This window comes from Eurytemora carolleeae, unplaced genomic scaffold (genome assembly GCF_000591075.1).
Source record: "Eurytemora carolleeae unplaced genomic scaffold, Eaff_2.0 scaffold253, whole genome shotgun sequence".
Taxonomy (NCBI): Eukaryota; Metazoa; Arthropoda; class Copepoda; order Calanoida; family Temoridae; genus Eurytemora; species Eurytemora carolleeae.
Window position 1 is genome coordinate 57930 of NW_019396190.1, and position 20952 is coordinate 78881.

General features: G+C 33.6%; 1 protein-coding gene across 1 annotated transcript; it reads right to left on the minus strand.

Annotated features, from left to right (window-relative positions):
- Nucleotides 1-540: 540 nt before the first annotated feature.
- On the minus strand, nt 541-16960 carry LOC111697697 (uncharacterized). The gene is made up of 9 exons (XM_023467787.1): nt 16911-16960; nt 15312-15725; nt 14714-14975; nt 13632-13679; nt 11786-11810; nt 7748-7839; nt 7405-7463; nt 5446-5541; nt 541-1504 (listed from the first exon to the last, which is right to left on the minus strand). The coding sequence occupies exons 2-9, from the start codon at nt 15669-15671 to the stop codon at nt 1424-1426; spliced, it is 1023 nt and encodes a 340-aa protein (XP_023323555.1). The 5' UTR covers nt 15672-15725; nt 16911-16960; the 3' UTR covers nt 541-1423.
- Nucleotides 16961-20952: the final 3992 nt, after the last annotated feature.

The following is a 20952-nucleotide window of genomic DNA, read 5'->3' on the forward strand; positions in this document are numbered from 1 at the left end:
AACTATTAACCAACTGTCATGTTTCCTAGGACACCCTGTACATTAAACTTTAAACATTGATATGAAAAATTTGCTCAACGCAACAAAGTAGTTAAAATACACCCGGTGCTCAAAGCACTTTTTTTCTGCAACTCAAAATCTTGAATTTTTATGTTGGTAATAATAGGCTAAACAAGGTACTAGAATTCCTTTAAGTCTAACAATTCAAATACGGAAACATTAAGAAAAGAAACAAACTTTTCTTTGATATTTTTTTATGTTAGTTATAATTTCAAGCCCTGTAGTGATGAGATGAAATCAAGAATTGATCTTGATAAATCGATCAAGAATTGATCATGATAAATCGATCAAGAATTGATCTTGATAAATCGATCAAGAATTGATCTTGGTAATCGATCGAGAATTGATCTTGATAAATCGATCAAAAATTGATCTTGATAAATAGATCAATAATTGATTTTGATAAATCGATCAAGAATTGATCTTAATAAATCGATCAATAATTGACCAATCTCCTAAATCCCTACAGCAATGATAGACCTTTTCTGTATTACTGGAGCAAGGTTGAATCTATCTCCAGGATTACTGGAGCAAGGTTGAATCTATCTCCTAGATTAATGGAGCAAGGTTGAATATATCTCGAGGATTACTGGAGCAAGGATTGATCTAAGTCCAGGATTACTGGAGCAAGGATGGATCTATCTCCAGGATTACTGGAGCAAGGTTGGATGTATCCCTAGGATTACGGGAGCAAGGATGGATTTATCTTCTTTCAGGATTACTGAAGAAGTGAGGAATATCCAGGTTTACTGAAGAAGTGAGTGATATCCAGGTTTACTGAAGAAGTGAGTGATATCCAGGTTTACTGAAGAAGTGAGAGATATCCAGGTTTACTGAAGAAGTGAGGGATATCTAGGTTTACTGTAGAAGTGAGAGATATCCAGGTTTACTGAAGAAGTGAGGAATATCTAGGTTTACTGTAGAAGTGAAAGATATCCAGGTTTACTGAAGAAGAGAGGGATATCCAGGTTTACTGAAGAAGTGAGGGATATCGAGGTTTACTGAAAAATGAGTCATATCCAGGTTTACTTAAGAAGTGAGTGATATCCAGGTTTACTGAAGAAGTGAGTGATATCCAGGTTTACTGAAGAAGTGAGTGATATCCAGGTTTACTGAAGAAGAGATGGATATCCAGGTTTACTGAAGAAGTGAGGGATATCCAGGTTTACTGAAGAAGCATGAGGAATATCCAGGTTTACTGTAGAAGTGAGGGATATCCGGGTTTACTGTAGAAGTGAGGGATATCCAGGTTTACTGTAGAAGTGAGGGATATCCAGGTTTACTGTAGAAGTGAGGGATATCCAGGGTTACTGTAGAAGTAAGGGATATCCAGGTTTACTGAAGAAGTGAGGGATATCCAGGTTTACTGAAGAAGTGAGGGATCTGTAACTTCCAGATTCATCAGCAGATTGCAGCAAGGACAATTTATGTGTCCGCAGTCACACTAAAACAAAATAATATTTTCTGACTTTATTTTTTTTTTAATTCCCTCCCTCCATCCTGAGGTTCAGATTCTATTCTTTAGTTTGCTCCGAGGCAAACTTGAAACTTATCGGAGAATTGATCTGGATTTCTAGACGCCCGGCCACAAATAGAGATGGATATTGTTTTTTGGACGAACTAAATTTTTGAGAACGAAAGAAATTGTTCGTTCAGAGAAAACGAACGATAGACGAACGAAATGAATTGTTTAAGGAAATGAAGAAATGAAAGTTTAAAAAAAAAACGATTTAAAATCGTTCCAACAAACTTGAAAAAAACAAACGTTTTTTACTGAACGAACGTTTTTACTGAACGATCGTACAGTGAGAAACCAAACGAAGTTGGAAAATAAACATATATAGTTTTGAGAATGAACTTTTTTTTTTGTAATAATTTATTAAAATAAAAACGAACGAAATGGCTCGTTCACGAACGATGAACGAACAAAATGAAGAAAGTCAAATGTGCCCATATCTAGCTCCAAATATAAATCTAGGATGGACACTGAACAGGGTTCAACAAATTGAAAACCACAATATAAATGATAAAATAGAATGGTATAGAAAATGGACGTTTTTTATGGGAAAATAGGTTTTGATGAAGCATGAAACTTTGATGCATTTTTACTTGAAGAAAAGGGAAAGTCTAAGGTTTCATTTGTAAGTATATTTTAAATTTGAATTATATTTTTGAATCAGAATAATGTAACAAGAATCTACAGTTCTCACGGGAATCTACAGATTTTATAAGAGAATATTGAATAGTTTAAACTCTAGGGTTAATATCTTTTATCTTTGATTTTTTATATAATCTTGCAGATTTACAATTGTTCATTTTATCTAGCAGATATTATTAGCGGATATATACATAGTAGCAGACTAACAATTAGTATTTCTCTATTGGAATAACTACTATAAGTAGCAGATATATGATATAAAGCAGACTAGCAATTAGTATTCTTCTTGTTAAATGACTATTCCCCCCCCCCCAAATACCAGATACAGTTAACCCATACTAACCATTGCAGATTAAAGACGACCTTTAGTATGATTGAATGCAAAGTGCTTCAGTTTTACACATCATTGTTTAAACAAATGCGCGCCAGTTTATCATTTTGTATAACATAAAAGTCGTTTAAATTCTGAAAGGTATTTTACCGCCTTTTTATCCATAAATGCACAATATTCTTGGTGGTCTTTAAAGGGAGTGTTCGCAAAAACTGTAAGGGGCTATAGGCTTACGGCGAAAAATAAGCACTTTGGATCGCTACTAATCTTACTTCTATCTGTTGCGTCTATCAGGAGAAAAATTGATAAAAACGACTTTTGTTGAAGAACATATAGCGTCCATACAAATTCGGAAAGTAGCAATATTCAACTGGGATCGTAAAAAATCAATTAATTCCCAACAAATCATTCAGATATTACGACCAATAGTCATTCGTACATAGTTAATATTTCATAATATTTTTGATTTAGTTTTTTTTAATAATATTTCGCTGACGCTGGATTTTCGAACATTCCTGGAAAATATGAAAATGTCGTCTTCATTATCAAAAAAAGTTTTCAAAAGTAACTCTCAAATCATAAAAAATAATGAAATATCAACTATATAGAAATGTGTCAAAAAATTATCGATGATTATTGGTTGTAATATCTGAATGATTTGTTTGGAATTAGGTTCATTATTTTACGATCAGAGTTCTACGTTCTTCGGTATCAGTGGTTTTTAAGAAATGTTCTCCTTAAAGACGCAACAGATAGAAGTAAGATTAGTAGCGATCAAAAACGCTTATTTTTGCCGTAAGCCTATACCCCCTTTCATTTTTCGCGAACACTCCCTTTAAATCAACCTGTGTTATGGTATATACTGTATATAATATAGAAGTGGTTAACTGCAGTGATTTCCCCCCCGGGAAATTTAGTGGAATAGCTTAGTTCAATGCAACAGTAAGTTAATGTATATTTAGACACACAGGGGGGAATCACATCAAATCAGTTTGATGTCGTTCCAAAGAAACACAAACTCATTCATTACCCCTATATTAGGGTATTTCAAAGAACACAAAAAAAATTAGAGGTTGCATGATTTTCGCGTTTTTTTTTCATTTATTTCTGATTAAAACTTACATTAATCATTTTTATTTTATTTTGAAAATATTATAGATAACCAAACATTTTGGAGAATAATATAAGTATATATATTTTAATCAATTTTCATAACTTTTAACAGATTAAAATCGGTTTTCAGAAAAAGTTTTTATCATTTAGTTTCGATCCTGCAACCTCGATTTTTAACCCAAAATGGTAGGACTCTAAAATTTTGGGAAAATGACCCCACATTATAATGTCACTTCCTACACTTCTCCACAGTATAATGTCACTTCCTACACTTCTCCACAGTATAATGTCACTTCCTACACTTCTCCACAGTTTCAAATTTTGATTTAGGTTTTTTTTGAAATAGCCTATCCTATATCTTTGCAACCCCATGTCGTAGAATTTTAATATTTCAACCTTTTTTCTATTTTTAAAAAATATCAAAATATCATCAGGTTGATTGTTTAAAAAATTTAGTTCTAAAATTAGCATGGAAAACCTTTCCTCAACACTGATTAAAATGTTCATTATCAAATTTTTTATTGAATTTGTTTTTTGTTTACAAGTGGACAAACACAGAAACAAACAAAAGTTTGGATTTTTTTTCAGATAAAATAGAAGTTTTAGAATTTTTTATTCGTTATATTTATTAATCTACCGTGACTAAATTTTTTGTCCTATTCGTCATTAAAACTTCTTGAATTTATCAAAGATTAAACTGCAGTTAATTAATTAATAAGTGTCGTGTGCACAGTTATGCAAATCCATCAAGATTTAGGATTTATTATGCATGTAAATTAAAACTCCATTAATGCGAGAAAAAAAAATCAATTTATATCTTTTGTAAAGTCGAACATTTTTATAAGATTTTGCAGACTTTTTCTTTTTTTTTGAGCCTGCGAATACCCTTTAAATTGAAACCACAAGAAAAAACATGATCTCTTAGAAAATATGTAAATTTACTTTTGGTTTTGTGTCTGTTTGTTTGTTTGTCCGTTTGTATCCAATAAACGTACAAACGGCTGAACCAATCGGGATGAATTTTTTGTGTGGGACCTCAATTGGCACCTAGGTAAGGTTAATGGAACTTCAAAATTGGAGAGAAAAAATCTTGGAAAATAGTTGAAATTAATTCGAAAAGAGAAAATCCGCCAAAATTTATAAATGATTTAAAATGGCCGACAGAGCAACAGTTAAAAGCTTGTTATACAGAAAGGGGGGAATCCTAAAAGCCTGGTATACAAGGGTTTATACTTTGCACCCACTAAACATGATAATTGAGATTAGAGAATGTCTTTGGTCTTTGAATTGTTAGCTATAATGAAGCAATTGTTTATCCAAAAAAGCTACTTCCATTAAAAAAAATGGCTAGTATATATTGGATGATATTGAAATCTGAACGAAATTTTCAAATAATTTGGAAAGCACAATAATGGCAGACCACATTTTGTAAATGCCAGGACTGGAGGTGTCTGTTAATAAATGTTTTTAGAAATAATACATTTTGCCTTTGGAAAAGAAATTAAGAAAAAAATCTTTCCGTCGACTCTCTTGTGTCACTTTTCACCTTGTATAGCTGCAAACTTTACACCCTGTATCTACAAACTTTACACCCTGTATGATTGTATCTTCAAACTTTACACCCTGTATCTGCAAACTTTACACCCTGTATCTGCAAACTTTACGTGACTACTTAAGACATTCGAATAAAATTAGTTGGAGTCTCATTAAAAATAACCATTTTAAATAAATTGATTTTTTTGACGATATAACATTTCGGAACGAAGGTTAGATCTTTTACTACCTGGAGTGTCGATGTATTAGGACAATTAAGCAGGTTTAATCTTAGATATCCATCATCCATACTCATATCTTCACTGGAGAACAGGCTTCCAATATCCTGATAACAAATATTTAAAAAATGAGAAAAAAAACAATTCTGCCCGAAAAGATTCAACTTTTTGATTGTTTGTCTGTTTGTATCCAAGAAACATCAAAACGACCTAACTGATCGGGCCCAAATTTTGTTTGGGACCTCACATGAGGTTTATGTCCAAAAGTTTTTGATTTTGTAATATTTTGAAAATGCGCAAAAAAATATAATGAAATCCGCGAACTTTTTTGTTTTTTTTTGTTTATATTGTAAATAGAGAAGGTGCTCACAGATAGAGCCAAAATAAAAAGATAAAATAGAAGATGTGCGCAAATTATAGTAAATTATAATTCTTTTTGAAATGTCACCTATTTACTCTTTTAAAAAAATCAAATTTAACCCTATCCCTGCTGGGGTACTTGAAAACCAGGATACGCTGGGGGGGGGGTCAATTTGACCCCCGCTCTAAATCCCATGTTTTATGTCCAAATATGACAAATGATACATCATTTGCTCATTGTGCTCTACTTTTAGAATCTGCAAAAAAATTTGCAAATTTGCGAAAATTGAATTTTTTATCGCAAAATCCAGTTTTATAGTAAAAATGTTTGCAAAAAAAAATTTGTCCAAAAAATTTTTGAAAAGCCCTTGACCATGCCATTTCAATTATGCAAATATTTTTGCAAAATTTTAAATAACCNGTGGGAGGGGGAGGCATACACATATATATATTTCAGATTGTATTTATGAACGTTGGGGAGTGGGAGGGGGAGGCATACACATATATATATTTCAGATTGTATTTATGAACGTTGGGGAGTGGGAGGGGGAGGCATACACATATATATATTTCAGATTGTATTTATGAACGTTGGGGAGTGGGAGGGGGAGGCATACACATATATATATTTCAGATTGTATTTATGAACGTTGGGGAGTGGGAGGGGGAGGCATACACATATATATATTTCAGATTGTATTTATGAACGTTGGGGAGTGGGAGGGGGAGGCATACACATATATATATTTCAGATTGTATTTATGAACGTTGGGGAGTGGGAGGGGGAGGCATACACATATATATATTTCAGATTGTATTTATGAACGTTGGGGAGTGGGAGGGGGAGGCATACACATATATATATTTCAGATTGTATTTATGAACGTTGGGGAGTGGGAGGGGGAGGCATACACATATATATATTTCAGATTGTATTTATGAACGTTGGGGAGTGGGAGGGGGAGGCATACACATATATATATTTCAGATTGTATTTATGAACGTTGGGGAGTGGGAGGGGGAGGCATACACATATATATATTTCAGATTGTATTTATAAACGTTGGGGAGTGGGAGGGGGAGGCATACACATATATATATGAAGAAGAGGCAAAAACAAATTTCAGAAAAGAAATGTAGGTTCAATTTTTTTTTATAAAATATTTCAGAAAGAATAGAAAGGTAAAAAAATTATGATATGAAAAATTTAAGACTTTCCATGGTATTGGACAATCCATTGCACACGGAAAAAATGTAAAAATAATTTTTTTTAAAGAAATACAGTTTTTTGACAAATTTCTACCATCCGAACTCAGCTTAGGACATCTTTGAACAGTTAGATTGGCTCAGTTGTTTTTTACAATTCTTAATATGTTAGGGGTTGGTATGGGACCGAATTAAATGAATTAAAACCTCCCGCCGCCGCCGGTTCAAATTTAAATCACCGATTCAAATCCTTCCTGAATCTTTATCTTCAAATCGGTGTTTCAAAATTTGAACCGCGGAGTTGAGAGTTCAGCGAGATAGCTCAAATTTGAACCGCCGAGTTGAGAGTTCAGCGAGATAGCTCAAATTCATTATATTCTGTCCCAGGTTCTCTAAATAATTACCCTGTGGCCGGACCGAATAGGATTCTGAGATATGTCTGATGAGGACGCGTTCAACGTTCCTAAAATAATTTTTAATGGGACTTTAGACATGTACAATTCACAAAGTACCTTAAAAACTTTTTCTGATCAATAATTAATAAGACATCCCTGTTTTACCGTTTAAAAACTGAATATTTTCAATTGTGGTTTATCTACAAAAGTTACTTACATTTCTGTTGCAAACCAATGGAGAAATTATCAGAATTAAACACTTTTCAAGCAAGAATCTCTATATCTTTGCAACCCAAAACTCTTGGAACATGATGATTTAAAGCGTACTGGGAATTCTAGTATTAGTTATTACCTATGGCTAGTCTACTGATGGACTCGGAGAGGGTTTGCTCCGAGGTTTGGTTCTCTAGGAGGTAAATTGCAGGAGTAGATTTTCGTCTTTGCCTATTAATATATATATATATATATATTGGAATAGGAAGACGACATTATAGCAATGAACAGAGAAGAATGTATAGTGATAACCAGAAACTGTTGAATAAGACGACATTAGAGCAATGAACAGAGAAAAAATGTATAGGGATAATCAGGAAATTGTAGAATAGGACGACATTATAGCAATGAACAGAGATAAATGTATATGATGACCAGGAAACTGTAGAATAAGACGACATTATAGCAATGAACAGAGATAAATGTATAGTAATAACCAGGAAACTGTAGAATAAGACGACATAATAGCAATGAACAGAGAATAATGTATAGTAATAACCAGGAAACTGTAGAATAAGACGACTTTAGAGCAATAAAAAAAAGAAAAATGAATAGTAATAACCAGGAAAATGTAGAATAAGACGACATTAGAGCAATGAACGGAGAAAAATGTATAGTGATAGCCAGGAAACTGTAGAATTAGACGAATTTAGAGCAATGAACAGAGAATAAAGTATAGTAATAACCAGGAAACTGTAGAATAAGACGACATTATAGCAATGAACAGAGAATAATATATAGTGATAATCAGGAAACTGTAGAATAAGACGACATTAGAGCAATGAACAGAGAATAATGTATAGTGATAACCAGGAAACTGTAGAATAAAACGACATTAGAGCAATGAACAGAGAAGAATGTATAGTGATAACCAGAAACTGTAGAATAAGACGACATTAGAGCAATGAACAGAGAAAAAATGTATAGGGATAATCAAGAAACTGTAGAATAAGACGACATTATAGCAATGAACAGAGATAAATGTATATGATAACCAGGAAAAAGTAGAATAAGACGACATTATAGCAATGAACAGAGATAAATGTATAGTGATAACCAGGAAACTGTAGAATAAGACGACATAATAGCAATGAACAGAGAATAATGTATAGGAATAACCAGGAAACTGTAGAATAAGACGACTTTAGAGCAATGAATAGAGAAAAATGAATAGTAATAACCAGGAAACTGTAGAATAAGACGACATTAAAGCAATGAACGGAGAAAAATGTATAGTGATAACCAGGAAACTGTAGAATCAGACGACTTTAGAGCAATGAACAGAGAATAATGTATAGTAATAACCAGGAAACTGTAGAATAAGACGACATTAGAGCAATGAATAGAACAGAATGTATAGTTATAACCAGGAAACTGTAGAATAAGACGACATTAGAGCAATGAACAGAGAATAATATATAGTGATAACCAGGAAGCTGTAGAATAGACGACATTAGAGCAATGAATAGAACAGAATGTATAGTTATAACCAGGAAACTGTAGAATAAGACGACATATTTGTTTTAATCACAAATTTAGTGAAATGGGTCTGTTTTTAACTGCATTCATGCTGTGTCTCATGCTCATTGGACTTTGTCATAACTTGATCCTAAAAGGCGTCTTCTTATTTCAGAGTTTTCTGGTTATCACTTTACTTATATAATTTCAATAGCATTTTTACAAAACTTTCAGTATAAATTGGAATGATTATCATATTACAACAAAATGTTAAGGTTTTTAAACTGATTACATTTTTAACTTTGAAACTAGGATCTTAGCCACCTCTCCCTGTGTATTAGCCTGAGTGTACACTTGGGATAGTTTACTGAAGGTTATTAAGAGAGTATGGCCTATTCATACAGTACAAACGTAAAATATGCAGTACGGTTTCGGAGTAAAAGTGTATGGGGAAGTTTTGTATCTTGAGTTTTACTCAGTTTTCTCAGAACCGTTTATTAACGATCAAATATTGCTCTGTAAAAGACTGTAATATTACGTCTTCCTGTGAAAATGTAATCCTGCAGTCTGCACACCATAAAGGTGTGTGTGTGGATTCCAATAGTTAAATGGAAAACAAAATTTCCTAACTAAATATTTTCAGAAATCACCCCCGAATACTGTAATATACAGTTTGACCTTTGTAAGTGAAGTACATGGCCTGTACAATTAGTAAAGGATTAGAGTACATCATCACTCTATATACTATAACCTCGTTGTTTGAAACTTATGTTACATGGGCAAATTTTTGTTGCTTTGGACATTTTGAAACATTGTGTATTTTGGGTTTTGTTTTTGGTCGTTATGTTTTGGACTTTTTGTCATTGGACATTTAATTGTTAAGCGTTCTGTTTCCTAATTTGCGATCATAGGAGTTGGGGGGTTCTTAGTGTTATAGTTCCTTGGTTATGATTTTGTTTTTAATGTTACATATTGTAATATAACTTTTAGTGTTTAGATTTGTTTCGCTACTTAGCGATTTCCCTAAAGACCTAATATATATACCGTGTGGTATTTCTCAGGACCGGATCGTAAGACTCCCTTCTCTCAACGCTCTTCAAAATAAAAGGATGATAGTAAGGTTCCGAACGTTTATTTCTCTGAGCCTTCAATCTAAACAAGTTTAATAAACCCACAGAAAAAGCTTTGAGTGATAATCATACAACTACAACAAATAATTCACTCAGGCATTAAAAAACTGTGGCTAGGAACCAACAAACACATATACAAATATCAATCATATTATAATCAGACCGATAAGCATAAATATATATAAAAATAGTTACCACAGTGATCCCAGAATTCTGAACACGGCTAATACTTGCAAAACGAATAAACATATACTGATATAAATTAGTTACTATTCCGCGAGAAATCTTGCGTCTGCGCAGTCGGACTGTAAACAGTTCCTAAACTAGTTCTTTCACAATACATTCCGTACAGATCTTCAGGGGGAACTCAGAAATACACAGGGGCGACAAACAGACTTTCTATACGCAGCATGGCTCGCGTAACAAGATTACAGTAAAAAAGTTGTATGTAAGTTAGATTAAATGGTTTAAAAGGACAATAAAAAATAACTACCATAAAACAATTAAAATTTAAAGTTTAAATGCTTTTTAAAAACCTGAAAAAGAATATAAGTCCTTTGTAGTTTATAAACTTGGTCTAATTAGATGTTGAACAAATTAAACTATAAATGTTTTAGTTACCCGAAAAACAAAACTGCAGTTTTAAACCCTTATTCATTCTTTTCTATTTTTAATATTAAAATATTAATTTAAAACAAGCACAGAGAGTTTTGTCAATAATTATTGATGTATTTACAAATATTGTATATATTATATTTAACATTACAATTTGTGAGATACTTTTAAAATTGTATAATTTATCTTCAATGTTTTGATAGGTCTTAAAATGTGCAGTATCAAAGAGAATGTTGAAAATCAGTTGATTGCAGTTAAGGAATTGAGTCTTTGCCACAAACTCTGATTTTCTTATTTCTTTGCAACCCAATGAAGTAGACCTTAGATATCTAAAACTACGAATTCTATTAAATAAAATCATCAAGTTTGAAATATAAAAGGTTTACAGCAGTAGGTTGTTAAGATAAAACAAGGTTATAATGCAAGGAAAGTTAATTGCAGTTGCGTATACTTTTCGTAAATATTGAAACCAGTTCTCTCTGGAATAGATGCATCAGTGTTTGTATAGTGTCCGAGGAGGTTGAAAGCATAAAATTTTGATCATTTTGATAATTCACATAATAGTTTCCTATGACCAGAATATTTCATTGATTTTTTATGTGAAAAATGGATCCCATGTCAGACTGTGACATCCGTCTTGTGTTTACATTACCGCCCATGAGACAGTGCACTGCAGTACAAAAGATGCGTACACCTCTTAAATAATTTTCCTTGCATTATAACCTTGAGATAAAGGAACTAGACAATTTTAACTTGTGACAAAGACCCGGATCCTTTACAATATTTTGTCTTTGACCAAACGCTTTTTTTTTCTTGAAACAAAAATGAAAATTGGATTAAATCCCGCAGTAAATTTGTTCACAAAATAATCCCGTTTATACAAATGTTTTGTGGGACGCACTGTATGAATTTACCTGTTAAAATCAGGACACTCCTTCCCTGAAATATATATATGGTTAAAGGGACTGGTAGCGTAATTTCAAGTGATATCCTTCATCAGTCATCAGTCAAAGGATTAAATGGTACCTTAGTGAATGTTTACATGGAAGGTCACTTGAAATTATGCTAACAGTCCCTTTAAGGGATTGTTAGCATAATTTTGAAAGAATGCCACCAATTCAAAAAGATTTATTAGAAGATATGAATAAAAATAGCTAATCCATGGTATCATTATTAATGAACTCTGGCCTTCTAGGTTATAAGGGTGAATCGTTAATAGCAAACTTAATTTAACCCTGGCTGGAGGGTCTGAATCTATGTATGGTCTGGGGGGGAGTGTCCCACGCCCCTCCCTATAAAAAGGCCTTAGAGAATCCCGTCAGGACAAATGGAGGAAAATGTACGCTAGATTCTGACGTGTGTATTTAGGTTAATCAACTACACTGATCATTGTTATTAGGTGCAGTACGTGGAAAAGGGATTTGAAAATAAACCAAAATTTCGTGGAGGGGGGGGGGGGGTGATTTTATTGATGGACTATTTGGGTTATAAAAAGAATTGTAACTTTTTCTTCACCTTAATCATACTTGATAAAATTGTAAATGAAGACAACTTCTTATAAATATACAGTGCTCCCCAAAATAAAATGGTAAGCATTGGTGACTTCTCAAAATATACAGTGCTTCCCAAAATAAAATAACAAGCATTCAAAACTTCTTATAAATATACAGTGCTCCCCAAAATAAGATGGTCCGGCAAGCATAAACGACTGCTCATAAATATACAGAGCTCCTCAAAATAATATGGTAAGTGATGATGACTTTTCATAAATATACAGTGCTTCTTGAAAAATAGATTGCATATTAAAGAAAAGTCGTCTTCACATCAACCTTTTATTACCATTTGATCATTCAATTTTGGGAAGCACTGTTTATTTAATACAAGTCGTATAGGGTTGAAATGAATGTTGTTCGATGAAATATTGTTAGAAGAAAATTTAAAATTTCTTAGGGTATACCCCAATTTTTAAAGGTCAGTCCATTGAAAAATAAATAAGACCGATATCTTTAACTGTTTGGGTCCTGGGGAGTGTTGAAAAAAATGCCAAATAAAGGGGGAAAATGTTACAAAATATTAAAAAAAAAAAAAAATTCAAAGTGTGACACATGTTTCTAGACGCATTTTTCAAGGGCTTTTCAAAAATATAATTTTAAGACCTGTAGCTTTAGTCAAAAAAAAATTATGAGCTATTTTAGATTTTTTTTTAACAGACCGGACTTTTTACGGCCCTGTATTATTAAAAAGAAAAACTATTAAATTTCTTTTTTATTAAAAGTCATAAAATGTCATGGTAATAGTGTCAAAAATGATAAAATGTCATGGTAATAGTGTCAAATATGATAAAATGTCATGGTAATAGTGTCAAAAATGAGAGTGCTAGGCCAAAAATACTCGGGGGGGGTTAAAGGTTACTTAAAATTAATAATCAAATTATTATAAATAAAATTGGTCTTTTTAATTAATTGTTGATTTGACATTTTTTTCAAGCAGATTAAATAATATTAATATCAAAAGTAATAATATTAATAATAATGTTAATATCAATAGACTTGGAATATAATCGTTTCTTTTAAGATTAGTGCAATTGCTACGCTGCTACAACAAGAATATTTTTAGATATTACTTTTCTTTATTAAACTTTTTCAGAAAAATGCATTTTCGAAATGTTTTATTGATATTTACTGATTTAAGAAGATTAGTTCATAAGAAAAATCTGCAGATTCCATATTAATAAATAAATGCTTCCTACNGGTAAATTACCTATTGCTAGAAAATTTCCATATTCTGGGGAACTGTGCTTCATCTTTCCTATACAATTATATCAGTAATAATAACAACATGGTTCAAAAGAAACTCAGTTTTTTCCACACAAACTCTAATTATCTAATCCATATATCTTTGCAACCTAATGGTGTACACCTTTTATATTTCAAACTATTTGATCTAACGGAATGCATAGTTTGAATTATCGGGCTGCAAAGATAAAGAGATTAAAAAATTGTGGCAAAATCTAAGTTCCTTGCGATGAAAAAAGTTTGTTCCTGAAACTTTCTTCTGCCATCTGATTCATACTCATTTAAAAATTAATTTTAAAGTTATCATCTAAACAAAAAAACAAATCAGATATTTTTCCTTCATATCGTATTTCGTACGGAACATCTGTTATGTACTGCTTAACCTCTAGAGAATCTACTTATTCGTATCTGTAGAAGGATGAAGATAAATCTTATCAGAGCTGGGAACTTTTTTATTTTGTTTAATTAAAAGAAATTGATAAAGCATTGATCCCTAAATGATAGTGTCCACAGTGGATATCGAAATCAAGGGATTGGGATTATGAGTATCTGACACAAAAGTTCCTAGCTCTGATCTGATCAGATCTGATACATGAGGAGGACCATGCCAATATTCTATATATGTAGTAAATACCCTACTCCAGAACAGTTTCTCTAACACTTATCTATCCAGGTACAGTTCAGTTTCACTCAGATATCAATGTTTAAACCCGGATACAATCTTGATAGGTATTGATATCAATCAGAAGGTCGTAACTATCTATGCCAAATCAAAGGGCATGATCCTCAACCTGTTTATCAAAATACATTGATAGGTAAGTGAAACTGAACTGTACCTGGATAGATACGTGCTAGAGAAACTGTTCTGGAGTAGGGTATTTACTGGCCGACTCCAGAACAGGGCCTAACCTAACCTTTGGGAAGTTGCCGCTTGGGAAATCGCTCATTTGGGAAAATCCTTTTGGGAAAGTACCTAACACCATGTAAGTATATCCTAGACTCCAAGTATGCATGTACCTGTATCCTAGACTCCAAGTATGCATGTACCTGTATCCTGGTAGTGTAGGGGGTTATCTGATTTCCTCCGAGCACTGGTTCCTGCACCTCTAGGATACAAACTCATGTTCTCATGAGAGTTGGTCAAATCCCTGCTCCAACCCTCTAGAGTAGGGCTTCTCTCCACCCCCTCTCTAGACCTAGAAGACCCGCTGATATCCTCCCTTGACAAGTGCCTGGACGAGCATTCCTCCTTAAACTGACCCCTGCTGTTGGGGTTGGATCTGGACTGATGTTTCTCCGAATCTCTAGTTCTGGGACGGTATTTAATGAACTTGAGCTAGGTCACTGAACTACCTACATGTCGGTTCAAATTTTAATCACAGATTCAAACTTAAAGATTCAGAGACCGAATTTAAAGGGTTTAAGCCAGGTCTAGACCTGGCTGAACTGTCTACCAACGGATCAAATTTGAACCACCGATTCAAAACATTCCTTAAGCTTTTACTTTGAATTGGTGCTTCAAAACTGAATCGGCAGTAACTTAGGAAGTTCAGCGAGGCAGCTCAAATTCTTAAAATTCGGTCTCATGAGGATTTGAATCGGTAATTGGTAGTTCAGCCACCTCTCCAATTCATTAAATTCGGTCCCTGGTATGATGTTTATTTTTTGAATACAGAGGACTCTTCTTAGCTGAGCTCTCCTGTGGTTTACTAGGTTTAAGATTATGTTTACAGTTCTGTTGCTCGGGGGAGGTAGAGGGCTTACTAGCAGAAGTTGGACTATGCTTGCTGTTTGATATTTTATAATGGGCTGAACCGGTTGGACTATATGGACTACGAGCACCACTTGGACTAAGTTTCTCAGACTTTTTGGGACTATGGGGACACTTGGTTTGATCTGAGACGCCCTGTAATCCGGGACTATGGACTCCAGGGCAGGTACTGCACTTGATACACTTGTTCTTGTCGGCCTGGAGAGGGAAGGGGTTGGTTGGACTGTGTTCCATCCTTGATGGAGAATGTTTAGGAGAACTGGAAGGAGAACAGGGATGGGACTTATCCTTGTAATACCGAATATTGCAGAATCAACATTTTTTTGGAAAAATAGCATTTCTTAGATTTAAAATTTGACAGTTTCATGAAGGAGAAAAAAAACGTAGAAAAAAGGAACCAGGCTGATTATATTTTTGTGGTTGTCAAATTTACTATACAGTAACCCACAAATGATGAAACTTTAGAAAACACTGTTCATATTTTATTCTTAAAGGGAGGTTTTGCGAAAAATAAAAGGGGGTATAGGCTTACGCCGAATAAATTCGATGGTGATCGATACTAATCTTACTTCTATCTGTTGAGTCTGTATAAGGAGAAAATTGTTAAAAACTAATCATACCGGAGAACGTAGCGTCCACACAAAATCAGAAAGTTGCAATATTCGACTCAGATCGTAAAAAAATCTATTTAATTCCAAGCAAATCATTCGGATATTACAACCTATACTCATCGATTTTTATTCGACGCATTCGTATGTAGTTGACATTTCATAACATTGTTAATTTACTTTATTTGTTATGCAATTTAAACGACGATTAGTTGCCGCCAGGTGTCTCTGCTCTCGATGTTTCTGCATAGCTCCACGTGGGAGAGACAACTAGCGGACAAAAAATCGTTTTAAGTGCATTGGATATAAAACAAATAAAAAATACTAAAAAGTATAAACTATATGTCAATTTGCGTCGACTAAAATTCGATGATGATAGGTTGTAATATCTTAATGATTTGTTTGGAATTAAATTGAATTAAATATAAGATTTAAATCAAAATAAAGAAAGTTTATCATGGGAATAACAAAAAAAGATTAAATGTCACAATTCAAATAAAAACCGTTATGAAAAATTCCTTACTTTCTTATTTCATTTTTATTAGAATATAAAAGGGCGTAATTGTATCAATAAATTTTGCTTGAGTCTAAAAAAAGAAAATTAAAGATCAAAACTGTGTAAAATGATTTATAGAAAAATGGATTTAAAGGAATTGAGTCTTTGCCACAAACTCTGATTTTCTAATCATTTTATCTTTGTAACCCAATGTCGTAGACATTAAATATTTCAAAGTCTTAATTCTGCTGGATCAAATAATCTAAGTTTAAAATTTCAAAGGTTTACCCCTTCAGGTTGCAAAGATATAGTAATTGAGTTTGTGGCAAAGATTCAATTTCTTTAAGAATACTAAATTATTTGGTATTCCTTGCTAGATCGTCGGCTTTCTGTTGGATTGTCACAAGTTGGCCGAGCTATTTCTAAATAAATGTATTTTATATATTTTATTTCTTAAATATATAATTTCTTAAATATATAATTTCTTAAATATATAATTTCTTAAATATATAATTTCTTAAATATATAATTTCTTAAATATATAATTCTAGGCCACGCTATTTCTTAAATAGATAATTCTAGTCCAAGCTATTTCTTAAATAGATAATTCTAGGCCACGCTATTTCTTATATAGATTTCTAGGCCACGCTATTTCTTATATAGATAATTCTAGGCCACGCTATTTCTTAAATATATAATTCTAGTCCAAGCTATTTCTTAAATAGATCATTCTAGGCCAAGCTAATTCTTATATAGATTTCTAGGCCACGCTATTTCTTATATAGATAATTCTAGGCCACGGTATTTCTTATATAGATAATTCTAAGCCACGCTATTTCTTATATAGATAATTCTAGGTCACGCTATTTCTTAAATAGATAATTCTAGGCCAAGTTATTTCTGAAATAGATAATTTTAGGTCAGGATATTTTCGAATAGATAATTCTAGGCCAAACTATTCCTGAAATAAATAATTCTAGGTCAGGATATTTCTAAATAGATAATTCTAGGCCAAGCTATTTATGAAATAGATAATTTTAGGCCAAGCTATTTCTGAAATAGATCATTCTAGGCCAAGCTATTTCTGAAATTCTAGGCAGGATATTTCTGCAACTGGTTATTCTAAAGGTGCAGGCTATTTCTGCAACTGGATATTCTAAAGGTGCAGGCTATTAATTGAACAGAAACAGAATCTAATAAATTTGAACAAATTCGCTGAACTACCTTAAATTTTAACCACCAAAGATTAATAAAGGATTTGAACCGGCGGTATATGCAGTTCAAATTCATTAAATTCGAGCCCTGTTTATCCAAATTTTATTTTTCGAAAACATTGTTGAAAGTCTTTGTTAAGAGGAATGAGAAATCCAATTGAGAACAAAATATTTTTGTTATTGTTTTCTGCTATTTCATGATTGTCTGTTTATATTTCATCTAAAAGGATTATTGTCTTTCAAAACAATGAATTTAACCTAATTATTTTTTGTAAATAGAAATGAACTGAATAAATGATTTTCAACCAAACCAAAACTTAAATGATTCTTGCATAACTTCTAGTAGATCGAGGTTATACATGCTGATTTCTGATGATTCAAACAATTAACACAGCCCCCCTTAACCATATAGCTAGCTATTTACATACATAGATAACTTTTAAACCAGAGGTGGTAACTTTTAAACCAGAGGTGGTAACTTTTAAACTAGAGGTGGTAACTTTTAACCCAGAGGTGTTAACTTTTTAATCGACGGAACTAAAATGAATGAAATTGGTTGAGCTCATTTTCTCCTCTCTTATTTGCCAAGAGTCAGGTTTGACCAATGAAACATACGAGAAGAAGTTGACGGTTATCTCCTACATCTATATAATAAAACAAGACATTCGTATATTTATATATGTTGCCTATAGCCGGCCAAACGGCTGGACCGATTGAGCTAAAAAATTTTGTTGACACTCAGGGGTGGACGGGAAGTGTTATAAGCTAAAAAAAAATTCACGGGCAACACCGGGCCCTTCAGCTAGTATATTATAAACTCTTCGCTAATATATATATTGTAGAAGCAGGAATCTGAGAGGATAAATCCAAGAAATGCTCGAAGATAAAGAAGAAAATCTCAAAACATTTAACCTACTGGTAGATGTAGCTGGAAAACAAGTTCTAGACGCTTCATCTCTACAGATAATCTCTTCATCATCAGCTCCACCTACAAACCAATCGCCGTTTTTTACTGCTTTGGTAAACACTCCAACGGAATATAGAGATATATTAGCAAGGTTTCCTGGAGTAACAAATGAGAAAACAAAAACAAACTGCAACCCTAGTCATGGAGTGTATCATCATATACAAACCACAGGACCGCCAGTTTTTGCAAAAGCCCGCCGATTAGATACAGATAGACTAGCAGAGGCTAAAGCAGAGTTTGATAAATTAGAAGCAGAAGGTATTGTGAGAAGATCTGATTCTCCATGGGCTTCTCCTCTTCACATGGTAAAGAAAGATGACGGCACATGGCGACCATGTGTCGATTACTGCTGTTTGAACACCATTACCAAACCTGACAGATATCCAATACCTAATATGCAAGATTTGACTGCTCGTTTACATGGCTGCACCATCTTCAGTAAACTAGACCTGAAGAAGGGTTATTACCAAGTACCTGTTAATCGCCGAGATATCCAGAAAACCGCCGTAATCACACCTTTTGGTCTGTATGAGTTCCTTCAAATGCCATTTGGTTTAACAAACGCTGGACAAACCTTTCAAAGGTTGATGGATAGATTTGGTGCAGGAATGGATTTTGTGTTTATCTACCTGGATGATATCTTAATAGCCAGTCCAGATGAAATTGCTCACCNATGGATTTTGTTTTTATCTACCTGGATGATATCTTAATAGCCAGTCCAGATGAAATTTCTCACCACCGTCATGTTCATACAGTTCTCTCTAGACTGCAGGATTTTGGACTAATCCTCAACCTCTCCAAATGCAGATTTGGACTTCAAGAAGTTGAATTCCTTGGACACAGAGTTTCTGCTTCTGGCATTGAACCTTTAATTCAACATGTATCAGCAATCCAGAATTTTTCTCCGCCTAACAATGTTCTACAACTACAGAGATTCCTTGGAATGATTAATTTCTATCGCCGATTTCTACCAAACATCGCCAAAACTCTCAAACCATTGACTACTGCCCTCAAAGGGTCTCCAAAGTTTTTTGTTTGGTCTGAATCTATGAATGCAGCTTTCTCTGCAGCCAAACAAGCACTAATAAGAGATACACGGCTCAACCATCCAAACCCATCTGCAGAACTCTCATTAGCTGTAGATGCATCAGATACACATGTTGGAGCAGTACTACAGCAATATCAGAATGGAGGTTGGAGTCCTCTTTCTTTCTATTCAAAACAGTTGGATTCAACACAATCTAAATACTCAGCTTTTGACAGAGAATTGTTAGCTACGTACCTCGCCATCCGCCATTTCCGTTACATGTTGGAAAGGCGGAAATTTCACATTTTGACTGATCACAAACCCTTAACACAGGCAATACGCCGTGTATCTCCGCCTTGGTCTTCAAGACAATCACGCCAACTGAGTTTTATTACTGAATACACTTCAGATATTCGCCATATACCTGGAATGGAGAACGTAGTGGCAGATACTATGTCAAGACCAAACTTAAGTCCTGAGATTGAATCAGAGAAGATCCCGGCTGTGAATTCTCTGCCCCAAACCTTTGCACACATATATGCAGTCACAGTACCAAACCCTCCACCCGGAATAAACTATCAGCAGTTAGCAGCCCAGCAACAGATCTGCCCAGCAGTTCTACAACTTATCTCTTCTGCTAACCTGAAAGTAGTTAATCTTCCAGTTCAGAATGTAGAATTATTATGTGATGTTTCCACTGGAACTCCACGACCTCTGATACCAGATACAATGAAAAGAGAAGTTTTTTCTGCCCTCCATAAAATTTCACATCCTGGGATCAGAGCTACTAGAAGGATGATTTCTGCAAGATTTGTTTGGAAAAAACTCAACAGTGATGTGAAACTGTGGTGCGAAAGCTGCGCAGATTGCCAAAAAGGAAAGATACAGAGACATACAAGATCTAAAATACAGCAAATTCCGGTTCCTCCTAGGCGTTTTTCACATATACATGTGGATATAGTAGGACCTTTACCATCCTCCAATGGTTTCACACACCTATTCACTATAATAGACAGATCAACTAGGTGGTTAGAAGCAATTCCTCTCTCTGCAACTAGTACCAAAGATTGTTCTGAAGCATTGTTTTTTAATTGGATAGCACGCTTTGGAGTACATTTCAATTAGTAACACATCATAAATAAAATTATTATTATTTTCCCTATCAAAACGTTAAAATTTACTTCTTTTAAAGTATCTAATATT